Genomic DNA, 13,258 nt, shown 5'->3' on the forward strand with positions numbered 1-13,258 from the left:
CCTTATCAAATCTCTTCCTTCTCACATTAAACCTATGCCCTCTGATTCTTGATTCCCCTACCCTGGGTAAAACAAAACCGCATTTACCCCATCAATTTCCCTCGTGATTTTATACACCTCTGAAAGATCACCCCCTAGCTTGCCCAATTTCGCCCAATAGGCCTTCGAGAACTGGCAACATCCTCGTGAACCTTCTCCGCGCCCTTTCTAGCTTAATGACATCCTTCCTATTCACGAGGTTAATCCCTGGGATGGAGGGACTGTCATATGAGGAAAGATTGGAAAGACTGGGCTTGTATTCACTGGAGTTTAGAAGGATGAGAGGGGATCTTATGGAGACGTATAAAATCATAAAAGGACTAGACAAGCTAGATGCAGGAAAAATGTTCCCAATGTTGGGGGAGTCCAGCACCAGGGGCCACAGTCTAAGAATAAAAGGGAGGCCATTTAAAACTGAAGTGAGAAGAAACTTTTTCACCCAGAGAGTTATGAATTTGTGGAATTCTCTGCCACAGAAGGCAGTAGAGGCCAATTCACTGGGTGAATTTAAAAGAGTTAGATAGAGCTCTAGGGGCTAGTGGAATCAAGGGATATGGGGAGAAGGCAGGCACAGGTTACTGATTGTGGATGATCAGCCATGATCACAATAAATGGCAGTGCTGGCTCGAAGGGCCAAACGGCCTCCTCCTGCACCTATTTTCTATGTTTTCTATGTTTCCATGTTTCTATTGCAGGATGATCAAAATTGGGCACAATCCTCCAAATGCGGCCTCGCCAACATCTTGTACAACTGTGACATAATCTAAGTTCCAGATCTACGATAACTTCTGTTATAGTGAGAGGGAAATTGTTTAGTATTTGTGTCGTTGAGGAGGTGTAGTTCTGTTTCTACCAACAATTCTTGATTAACTTACGTAAATGTTCTTTTCTTTGTGTGTCAGTCTAGGCAGTGGCCAGTAATAAGTAACGTTGTTAAGGTGAATATATTGTTGATGCAAGTTTTGATGTTTTAATAATTCAATCATTATAATGTTCAGAGGAAGCGGCTGCCTGGGTAGTATTTTGTCAGGATGCACCACAGCTTGGTTTGGGATCAGCTCCATCCAGGACCGCAAGACATTGCAGCAAATTGTGGACGCAGCCCACACCATCACACAAACCATCCTCCCTTCCATTGACTCCATTTATTCCTGACGCTGACTCGGCAAGGCCAGCAGCATAATGAACGACCAGTCTCACCCTGGCCACTCCCTCGTCTCCCCTCTCCCATCGGGCAAAAGGTACAGAAGTGTAAAAACACACACCTCCAGATTCAGGGACAGTTTCTTCCCAGCTGTTATCAGGCAACTGAATCATCCTACCACAACTATATAGCAGTCCTGAACCACAATAGACAATAGGTGCAGGAGGAGGCCATTCGGCCCTTCGAGCCAGCACCGCCATTCAATGTGATCATGGCTGATCATTCTCAATCAGTACCCCGTTCCTGCCTTCTCCCCATACCCCCTGACTCCACTATCCTTAAGAGCTCTATCCAGCTCTCTCTTGAATGCATTCAGAGAATTGGCCTCCACTGCCTTCTGAGGCAGAGAATTCCACAGATTCACAACTCTCTGACTGAAAACTCTCTGACCACTATCTACCTCACCTACGACTATCTTTGATCAGACTTTACTGGCTGTCCACACCGACCAACGATCAGCCCGTACACTAGCGCTTTCCTACACACTAGGGACAATTTATATTTTTAACCAAAGCCAATTAACCTACAAACCTGAACGTCTTTGGAGTGTGGGAGGGAACCGGAGCACCCGGAGAAAACCCACACGGTCACGGGGAGAACGTACAAACTCCGTACGGATAGGACCGGTAATCAGGATCAAACCCGGGTCTCTGTCACAGTGAGGCAGCAACTCTACCGCTGCGCCACCGTGCCGTACCAATTCAGATCAAGTAACCCCAGGATTTGTATAACATTGTGGTTTCCGTTTGGCTTTCGGAATAAGAAACAGAGAAATGTTCAGTTCTTGACAGAGTAGTTACCAGGCAGAAATGTGTATAATCTAGAGGCTCGACATGCTCATGATTTAAACCATTAGATGAATGCACATTATCTTATAGATAGAAACTCTCAGCACCTTCGTCTATATTGGGTGTGACAGTGCAAAGGAGCGTTTCTTCACACTCAATGCCAACGTTGGCAAGGTGCTCCAGCCATTTCTTACCTTTGAAACCAGAAGTGAAATCATTTCTTTGAAGGTGTCTTCAATCAAATGGTCGATCTTTGAATGATACTGCTGCTGTAATTTTAAAAAAAGGACAATGACGTCTTGCAACTCGGCCGAGCGAAGAAGGGGGGGGTGGAGGGGGAGGGGGGGGGGGTTGGGGTGGGGGGGGGGGGCGGTGAAAACAATGTCTTGTATCACATCAAACACAATTAAAAACTATAATTGGGGAGAACTTCAAATGGAAAACCTTGAACACTATCTCCACATCCAATGCTGTTTTACAATCAGCGCCAGAAAGCTTCCCATGTACACTGTGGCATTAAGCAGCTAATAGGTCTATTATTTGAGTGAATTGAGTTGTAGACCTTATTCAGGCACAGGAATGTGAAGGATACTTTTTTTGTCGGCTTCATTGCAATTAGGACTGCCATGTGCTTTTTTTTTCTAAAGACGACCCGTGTAGTTGGGTGAGTGAAAGGCTTGGAGAAGATTCAATTAATGCAACATTTTATGTCTGACAACTCTCATTCATAAGTCATTTAAGCTGCTCTGTGAAAAAAAAAAAACCGGAGACCCCGATGCATAAGGGGCCGTGTATTCAGATAGCAAACAGCAGTTCACTTGGGTTCACTGAATTCTCGCTGACAAAAAAATATAGTTTAAGATGAAATTAATTTTTTCTTCTTCTGCTGACCAGACAGAAACAAATTAGCAGGTGATACATTAACGACGAATTAAAGCATTGCCCGAGAACTACGATCGTCTTTGTGAGCGGACAGACTTCAAATTGTTATTATTAATAATAACTAATCTAAAAGCCTCCATCTTTTGTTACCAACAGTAGCATCATTGTCCCTCTGATGCACCGATAATTTGGAGTGAATTTTGTTTCTAAACGCTAACATGCCAAAAGCTGAAGAATGTTACAGCGTCAGATTGTGAATGCTTTTCACGAGTGGGGACATTGAAAAACTCAATCTACCATTTAACTTCATCTTCACTCCTTATGTCTCGTGATTCAAAACAATTAAGAGCAGTCAGTACCTTATACATACACATTGGTCAGCTACTCAGAAGTCATCTCTACTTAACTGTGTATTTCCAACTCTCTGCGGTCAAATCAAAGTTTGCTCATTCAACAGTAAGAATCTATCCTCTGCAATTTTCTCCCCAAAAACCAGTTTGCCTTTCTACCCCCCACTCCGCAAACCCTTCCCTTCCTTCCTTCAAAAGCCGCCTAAGAACCTTTCATTTAGTTTGTGCCTTTGATTCCTCGCTGGCTAATACCTCCTTTTCAAGGCTTGTGTCCACTTTTCTGCCTTGTTGAGAACTGAGAGATGTTTCTTTTACACTTGGAGCATAATACAAATGCTAGTTGTTGCCTTTGTTGTAGTTTACATTCCAAAAGCACAGACCTATACCCAGTTTTTAAAGACATGCTGCTGCCCTATGGCCAAATCTAGACTCACGTCACACACTCCCTGCCTCCAAGAATGCTGCCCGTCCCACTGAATTACTCCAGTACTTTGTGCCAAATCTAGACTGCTTAGTTTAGTTTAGAGATACAGTGCGGAAACAGGCCCTTCGGCCCACCGGGTCCGCGCCAGCCCGTGATCCCCATACACTAACACTATCCGACACACACGAGGTACAGTTCACAATCTTACCGCAGCTCTGAGGCAGCAACTCTACCGCTGCGCCACCATGCCGACTGAAACACAACCACCCAACCTTCCCTTCTATAAAAGGGGAATCTTGTTTCCTCTTCTTCCCGTACAACATTTACAATGTGAGACCACAGATCTGGACAATCTATTTTGAGGCTAAGTGCAGAGGAAGCTTCGCAAGCAATGCCGTGATATCTGACTAGTTTTAAACTTATGCATTTTGAATTTTTGCAAGTAGAGAAAATGTTCACCTGCACATGCGGTAAAACAGCGGTAGAGTTGCTGCATTACGGCGCCAGAGACCCAGGTTCGATCCTGACTACGGGCGCTGTCTGTACGGAGTTTGTACGTTCGCCCCGTGACTGCGTGGATTTTCTCTGAGATCTTTGGTTGCCTCCCACACTCCAAAGACGTACAGGTTTGTAGGTTAATTGCCGGGGTATAATTGTAAATTGTCCCGAGTGTGTATCGGGTGGTGTTAATGCGCGGGGATCGCTGGTCAGCATGGTCTTGGTGGGTCGAAGGGCCTGTTTCCGTGCTGTATCTCTAAACTAAACTATACACTACTAGTAATCTCGGTTTGATGTTTGCTTCAACTGTCTATTTCCATATCTATTTGTAACACCCTGGAAATGTGGTTTTAGTTTTAGAGATGCAGCATGGAAACAAGCCCTTTGGCTCACCCCATTCTCCTGCCTTCTCCTTGTGTCCTTATTCACCCATAACAATCAAGAACCTATCAATCTCTACTATAAAAGCACCCCATGACTTGGCCTCCACAGCTGTCCGTGGCAATGAATTCCACATATTCACCACCCTCTGGCTAAAGAAATTCCTCCTCATCTCCATTCTAAAGATACGTCCTTTTATTCTGAGGCTGTGCCATCTGGTCCCAGCCTCTTCCCACTACTGGAAACACCCTCTCCATATCCACTCTATCTAGGCCCTTTAAATATGATAATAAAATGCAGTTATAAAATGTTGAATTTATCTTATTCTGCAAGTTTTACACAGGAGAAGAATTAGGCCATTCGACCCATCGAGCCTGCTCCGCCATTTGGTCACGGCTGACCTATTTTTTCCTTTCAACCCCATTCTCATGCCTTCTCCCCGTGACATATGATGCCCTTACTAATCAAGAACCCATCAATTTCTGCTTTAAAAATACCCATTGACGGGTACATAGTCTTAATTGGTTACAAAATGATAGAAATCAGGGTCAAACAACAATGAGTGTTTATGCTACAGTATCTTTGTCCTATGGTTTCCGTGGAAGCCAATTATTATGAACTTTCCTTGGGGGTGAAACATTTCCACATCATCTTATCAGAAACACAAAGCACCTTTCGAAGCTGGAGTTCCCACCATTGGAACAAAGGAGGGACCTGGCATGGGGGGGGGGATCACCATGAGGGAGGGGATAAACAAAGGAGGACCTGGCAGGGTGTACTTTGTAACTTTGTCAGCGCCCTTTATGTGGTGACACTTTGCATACTGAAGGTAGACACCAAATGCTGGAGTAACTCTGGAGGGAAGGAATGGGTGACGTTTCGGGTCGAGAACCCTCTTCAGGGTCTTACCTTGGGTGTGCGAAACAAAGAATTTGACTGTGACTTTGTCACATGTGACAATTAAGTAGTCATTCATTCATTCATTCGTTCATTCATTAATGAGCTAACGCATGTATTTCTTTAAGGAGCAAGTTTCACAAGAATGGATATATATGACGTGAATGATAAAAGATGGCACTTACCCATTGGTCACTACTCTGGAACTGGTGATGGGAAACACAAATGGAGAAAACAAACCAGGACACAGAGAAAAGCAAAATGAAAATTATAAAAAATTCAAAAAGAAAATTCAAGTCAATCTGCAAATCAGGTGGGTGTTCGTCTTAATAAATAAAATGCACTATTCGTAAATGATGAACTTAAAAGTGCAAAGAGATGAAAACATTTTACGGAACATATTCAGACCAACACAACAAGGGATAAGCAACAAAAACAAATTATGTTTCGTTTTTTGTGCCATGGAAACGAACAATTGCTCTCCCCTTTTCTCCCCAACAATGTTAAATATAAGGGGAAGCATCTGCAGTTCCTTCGGGCACATTAAAGATAAGCAGTGTGGATTACTCTTGTGCTGGGATCCATGTTCCACTGTTGCCATTGCCCCGGCACTTTTTGGATTGAATAACATTGTGCATTGATATATCCATTGGCACTTGCTGAGCATTTGTTACTTATTCAAGTTTATACCAATTGGAGGAACAACACCTCACATTTCGCTTGGGCAGCTTACACCCCAGCGGTATGGACTCCTACCATCGGGCAGACGATACAAGGCCTTCTACGCCCGCACCTCCAGACTCAGGAACAGCTTCATCCCCAGGGCCATAGCTGCTATGAACCGGTCCTGCTGAGCCGGATGGTCACATCGCACAGTGATCCGGCACAGATCTACTTGCACTTTATTCTGTTTTGAAACTGTTACAATTTGTTTCATTGGGTTGTTTAAATTAATACTGACTAGCTAATTAATTTATTGCATCGTATGGGAGGCGCATTCCCAATCTCGTTGTACCCCTGTACAATGACAATAAAGATATATTGTATTGTATTGTATTGAATATTGATTTCTCTACCAAGTAACCCTTGCCTTCCCTCTCCATCCATCCCTCCCCCCTTCCCAGTTCTCCGACTAGCCTGACTGTCCTCATTTACATTTTATCCGTTTGCTTTGTTGTTACCTTCTCCAGCTAACAATGATCCTTGTCCTTGATTGTCCTTGATCTCCACCCCCTTTGTCTTGTTTTCACACCTTACACGTCCTTATCTGTGTCTTATCTCTGTATATCCCCCCTCCCCTGACTCAGCCCGAGGAAGGGTCTCGACCCGAAACGTCAGCCATTCCTTCTATCCAGAGATGCTGAGTTACTCCAGCATTTTGTGTCTATCTTCGATACTTATTGAATATTATGTGCAAACCAACCAGATTTAATTGACCGAAAAAAAAATTGCCGGAGGTAACTCAATTGACTAGGCAGCATCTGTGGAGGGACGATTGACAGACCACATTTCCAATTGGCAACCTTCATTGGACTGATGGAGTGAAGGGCAGATAGTTGGTGGAACGTCCCACCACAGATGCTGCCTGATCCGCAGAGTTTCACCATCACTTTGTATTTTGCTCAAGATTGCAACATGGCCAGCCTCTGGTGTCCCAGATTTAATTGACATTAGGACTCCAGGTCTAATAGGAGAATTGAGCAGTCATTCACATTAGTGCTGGCGGTTAGGTTAGTTTAGCTTAGTTTAGTGGTACAGCGCAGAAGCAGGCCCTTCAGCCCACCGAATCCGTGCTGACCAGCGATCCCCGCACACTAACACTATCCCGCACACACTAGTGACAATTCGCAATTATACCAAGCCAATTAACCTCCAAACCTGTACGTCTTCGGAGTGCGGGAGGAAACCGGAGTTCCCGGAGAAAACCCACGCAGGTCACGGGGAGAACGTATAAACTCCGTACAGACAAGCACCCGTAGTCAAGATCGAACCCGGACCTCTGGTATGTAAGGCAGCAACTCTCCCGCTGTGCCACCGAGCCATCCCATCCACTGAAGGGAACTGTGACTCTATCAGTGCCGTAGCCAATGGCTAAAGAAATTCCTCCTCATCTCCATTCTAAAGGTACGTTCTTTCATTCTGAGGCTATGCCGTCTGGTCCTAGACTCACCCACTACTGGAAACCTTCTCTCCACATCCACGCTATCACCGATAAATTGAGTGGAATTTATAGCTGTGGATGCATTGGATCAGTGAGGGGAAGAAGTAGCCACAGAGATTCAATATCCCAACTGGTTGAAATCTGTTGGTCCCAGATGTTGCTGAAACAAGCTGAAGTAGCAATTGGAGAAGGAGGCAAGAGAATTGGTCTCAATGTTGGAAGCAAGTTAATAGCCTCACTCAATGCGCCAAGGTTGGTGTAGTCATTTAAAAATCAGCGGGTCAGATGAGAACATGGATAGGTCTTATGAGGAAAGGTAGGAAAAGCTAGACTTGCTTCCACTGGGTTTTCGAACTCTGAGAGGTGATGGCCAAACATACAAGATCCTGAGACGTCAAGAGTTAAGAGTTAACAGTGTTTTATTGTGATGTTTTGGGTCGGGAGCTTTGTCACCCCCCTTGGTGAGGGGGGGGTGGGGGGGATGGTGGGAGGAGAAAGCTGGAAGAGAGGAGGGGCAGGACAAAACATGGCAGGTAATAGGTGAACACAGGCAATGAGGGGGGGGGGGGGGAGGATCAATAGGCAGATAATTGAACAAAGACCAGAGATAAAAAGAACAGAAGGTGTTAGACAAAAGGATTGAAGAGTTGCAAATTGTGAAGCTGGAGGTAGGAATGTGGGTGGAGGGGGAGGGGAGAAATAGGTGTGAGTCCAGGTGGGGCATATGGGGAGGGGAGGAGGGAGGGGGAGGAGAAAGTAAGGGAGGTGGTGTGAAGGAAAGGGGAGGAGTTGAGGTTCTGCCTGTATTACAGAGGGCAGTAATGGTTCCTTTATTTAGGCAGCAGTGTAGAAGAAAAGGTACTGCACTAATAGCTGGAATGTGCAGGCTATCTTATGAGGAAAGATTGGAAATGCTAGACTTGGTTCCACTGGATTTTCGAGGTCTGAGAGGTGATGACCAAACATACAAGATCCTGAGAGTTCAAGAGTCAAGAGTCAAGAGTGTTTTATTTCCCTGTCCTGTCCAGAACAATGAAAGAAATGTTGACAGGTTAAACATGGAGAAGATATTTCCTCTTGAGAGAGAATCTAAAACTCGGGGTTATTGTTTGAATGTAAAGGATATCTTTTTTAAGAAAGAGTTGAAGCTATTTTTTTTCCTCTGAGAGTCTTTTCTCCGTGTGTCTTTGAAACTATCGTCCACAAGAGAAGGCATAAACAGCGTCTTTGAATATTTGTAAGGCAAAAGTAAATAGAGTCTTGACAAGTAGTTGAAAGGTTATCAGAGATAACCTCTTGGAGCGCAGGAGGATGAGGGGGGTCATCATATAAAGGTGTATAAAATCATGAGAGGAATCGATCGGGTAAATGCACAGATTCTTTTACCCAGAGTTGGGGAATCGAGGACCAGATGACATTAAGGTGAGGGGGGAAAAGATTTAATAGGAACCTGAGGGATAACTTTTTTTACACAAAGGATAGTGGGTGTATGGAATGAGCTGCCGGAGTTGATTCAGTTACTATTGCAGCGTTTAAGAAACCTTTAGACAGGTGCATGGATAGGATAGGTTTGGAGGGATATGGACCAAACACAGGCAAGTGGGACTAGTGTAGATGGGGCATGTTGGTCGGCGTGGGCAAGTTGGGCCGAGGGGCCTGTTTCCACGCTGTATGACTCTATAGTGAGGACGCAGAGTTGAGGAGAGAGCCAGACCAGCCAAGATCTTATTGAGAGGAGGAGCATACTAGAGCCATGTTGTAATTGGAGTTATTTTTAAATCGTCGTATTTGCGCAACATTTGGATGCGAGTGAGAGCAGACAGATGGGATGGAATGCCAGTGGCAGCAAACACTCGCAAGAACAACAGAGTGGAAAGCACAAGTTGTAATTGAAATGATAACCTACAACATAGGCCTACCTCTTGCGCTCCTTCCAAAATGCAGAGTTTTGTCGATTGTTTCTTTGCATCCACAAGCACGTTGAACATTGTGCAGACAGGAGAAGGGATGCGCAAGTCTGTTGATTTGCTTAGCTTTTGCATCTTGACTTCAAACGCAACTCTTGTTCTGTTGGATGGAAACAAAGAGAGCGTGGTTATTCAGGGATGACTGATATCTCTGTAAGATTTGATGCAAGGCCACTCAAAACCAAAGAGCAGATAATGACGAATGCACAGAGTTTAGTTTAGTTTAGTTTCGAGATACAGCGCGGAAACAGGCCCTTACGGCCCACCGGGTCCGCGCCGACCAGCGGTCCTCGCACATTAACACTATCCTACACCCACTAGGGACAATTTTTACATTTACCAAGCCAATTAACCTACAAACCTGTACGTCTTTGGAGTGTGGGAGGAAACTGAAGATCTCGGAGAAAACCCACGCAGGTCACGGGGAGAACGTACAAAGTCCGTATAGATGGCGCCCGTAGTCGGGATCGAACCCGGGTCACCGGCGCTGCATTGTAAGGCAGCAACTCTACCGCTGCGCCACCGTGCTGCCCTAAAAGAGTCTTTTACTCAGGGCAGGGAAATCGAGGACCAGAGGTTTATTTAAGGTGAGAGGAACAAGATTTACTAGGAGCCTGAGGAGCAACTTTTTCCACGCTGTGGGTGGTGGGCATACAGAACGAGCTGCCAGAGGAGGTAATTGAGGCAGGAATTATAAAATATTTAAAAGACAGGTTCATGGACAGGGAAGGTTTGGAGGAATATGGGCGGAACGCAGGCAAATGGAGCATTTTGGTAGGTTTGGATGAGTTGGACAAAAGCACCTGTTTCCATGTTGCATGACTCGATGCTTCAATTGCAAATCAATCCCAGCCTGACGAAGGGTCTCGACCCCAAACGTCACCCATTCTCCTTCCCTCCAGGGACGCTGCCTGTCTCGCTGAGTCACTCCAGCTTTATGTATCTACCTTAGGCTTGTGGTATTGAGTGATTTGCAGTGTGATGTGTTGAGGGATGGTGTGTGTTGCTTCTCAGTGTGGGGGTGGCTTGTGCTGTGGTTGGATGTGCAGGAGCTGCAATGTGATGTCCATTGTGATGTGGGTGGGTTGTATAGTGGTGTGACGTGGGTGTTATAGGGTATGTGTCTTGATGAGAACTTGATGAGCCATAACCTACAAGACTGTGGGTGGGAGTTGGTAAGTGGGACTCACCAAAAAGGATCCTTTAGGGTGGCACGGTGGCGCAACGGTAGAGTTGCTGCCTCACAGCGCCAGAGACCCAGGTTCGACCCTGACTACGGGTGCTGAATGTACGGAGTTTGTACGTTCTCCCCGTGACTGTGTGGGTTTCCGCCGAGATCTTCGGTTTCGTCCCAAACTCCAAAGACGCACAGGTTTGTAGGTTAATTGGCTTGGTATAAATGTAAATTGTCCCCATTGTGTGTGTAGGATAGCGTTAGTGCGTTTATACGTGATAGTAGCAGAATTGGGCCATTCAGCCCATCAAGTCTACTCTGCCTTTCAAGCGTGGGCCTGTCTGTCTTTCCCTCTCAACCCCATTCTCTTGCCTTCTCCCCATAACCCCTGACAGCCGTACTAATCAGTGAGCGGGGATCGCTGGTCGGCGCGGGCTCTGTGGGCTGAAGGGCCTGTTTCCGTGCTGTATCTCTGCAACTAAAACTGAATCCAGAAGTATAGACGTCATGAACCACATGGTCTCCCTTCTAAACCAAAAAAAGTCTGTGCTTCACGGATTAACCCTCTGAGCTGTCACGGGAGTTTAGTAATCCAATAAAACAGAAACAAACACCTTTTTATATACACGTAACCAAGCTTCAGAAGCCTAAGGCTTTCATTATGTTGTCACTCTCATGCAACCATTCCTTAAGTACATCTATGGGAATTGCAACTGAAAGGATTATATTCCCGAGAGACAAGATTTCCCTTTTGTAGTCATGTCTGAGGGGAGAGAAGAAAGTCTCCAATTGACTTTATAATACCTGGCTTGGTTCACATCAAAGATAGACACAGAATGCTGGAGTAACTCAGAGGCGCAGGCAGCATCTCTGGGGAACGTGAGTAGGTGACGTTTCGGGGTCAGGACCCTTCTTCAGACTGAAAGATGAATAAGGCCGGAACAAAACAGGGGCGGCAACGAAAGGGTAGAATCCATAATGGCCGCTGTTGGCCTGGGGAAGATGTGCTAAGGAACGGGATACTAGGATGTGAACAGTGGAACTAGAGAACATCAATGGAACTAGTAGATCAGTCTGAAGAAGGGTCTCGACCCGAAACATCACCCATTCCTTCTCTCCAGAGATGCTGCCTGTCCCGTTGAGTTACTCCAGCATTTTGTGTCTATCTTCGATTTAAACCAGCATCTGCAGTTCTTTCGTACACAGTGGAACTAGTGGGGTGACTGACTAGGGGGGGGGGGGGAGAGGAGGAGAGGGGAAAATAATGCAGGAGTTGCTGGAAATGAGAGAAATCAACGTTCATACCACTGGGTTGTAAAAGGCCCAATCAAAATAAGAGGTGCTGTTCCTCCATTTTGTGTGTGGCCTCACCCTGACAGTGGAGGAGGCCCAGGACAGAAAGGTCAGAATGGGAACAGGAAAGGGAGTTAAAATGTTTGGCAACTGGGAGATCGCGTAGGTGTTCAGTGAAACGATCACCAAGTCTACATCAATGGTCTTCCTCACAAAAGTTTATTTGTTTTAAGCTGCACTTTTGGAGAAAAAAAAATTCTGGCAATATCGTTTCCTCCCTTTACAATACAAACCAGGGAGGTAAAATGTTATCGCTCAACAGCATCTTATGTGGTGGTGGGGGATATTGGGGAGGTTAGATGATAAGTTAGAGAGTGGAAGAATCAGGCAGATGTAGGGTGAAGCGCTTTGCACCTGCACAAAGCCACCATTAAGCTGGAAAGGGTGCAGAGAAGGTTTACAAGGATGTTGCCAAGGCTCAAGGGCCTGAGCTATGAGGAGAGATTAGGCAAGCTAGGACTTTATTCCTTGAAGTGCAAGAGGGAAAGGGGTGATCCTATAGAGATGGTATAATAATAATAATAATAATAATAATAATATTCATTTATTGTCATTGCAACGAGTACAACGAAATTAAAAAATAGCCAATCCTGACGGTGCGTACAAACATATATGCAATAAATGCAAAAACAAATAAATACATAAATACAATTAAATACAATTATATTAAGTACAAGATTTTTTAACGGTGTTGCCTAGTGCAAAGGTAGTGTTCAGTTCTCGTATGGCCCTGGGGTAAAAACTGTTCTTAAGTCTGTTTGTTCGGGATTTGATCGACCTGAAACGTCGACCAGAGGGCAGATGAACAAACAGACGGTGGCCGGGGTGGGATGGATCTTTTATTATTTTGCCTGCTCTACTGAGGCAGCGTAGGCTGAACAGGTGCTCCAGGGAATTAATATCATGACGGGAATTGATAGGGTGAATACACAGAGTATTTTACTCATGTTAAGGGAATCAAGAACCAGAGCTCCATCCAAGACCAACAACTAGAGAGAATGGTCCTGAGCTTCTATCTGCCTCATTGGAGACGCTTGGACTATCGGTAATCTGACTTTAGACACAAAATGCTGGAGTAACCCAGTGGGACAGGCAGCATCTCTGGAGAGAAGGAATGGGAGTCGTTTCGGGTCGAGACCC

The 13,258-nt window shown here is 45.2% G+C and overlaps 1 protein-coding gene across 9 annotated transcripts in view; it reads right to left on the bottom strand.

Moving 5' to 3' along the window:
• cadps2 (Ca++-dependent secretion activator 2) overlaps positions 1 to 13,258 on the bottom strand; it is a 454,296-nt gene that overhangs the window by 54,616 nt on the left and 386,422 nt on the right. For 5 of the 9 annotated variants that reach the window (XM_078416921.1, XM_078416919.1, XM_078416918.1 and 2 more), the window contains 3 exons: positions 9,544 to 9,691; positions 5,649 to 5,669; positions 2,226 to 2,300 (listed from right to left, as the gene is read on the bottom strand). In XM_078416921.1, coding sequence (XP_078273047.1) covers positions 2,226 to 2,300; positions 5,649 to 5,669; positions 9,544 to 9,691 — 244 coding nt within the window. The remainder of the gene's footprint in view (positions 1 to 2,225; positions 2,301 to 5,648; positions 5,670 to 9,543; positions 9,692 to 13,258) is intronic. The other 4 variants (XM_078416922.1, XM_078416924.1, XM_078416923.1 and 1 more) reach the window with 1 other exon arrangement.

Source organism: Rhinoraja longicauda, chromosome 20 (assembly GCF_053455715.1).
Source record: "Rhinoraja longicauda isolate Sanriku21f chromosome 20, sRhiLon1.1, whole genome shotgun sequence".
NCBI classification, from domain to species: domain Eukaryota; kingdom Metazoa; phylum Chordata; class Chondrichthyes; order Rajiformes; family Arhynchobatidae; genus Rhinoraja; species Rhinoraja longicauda.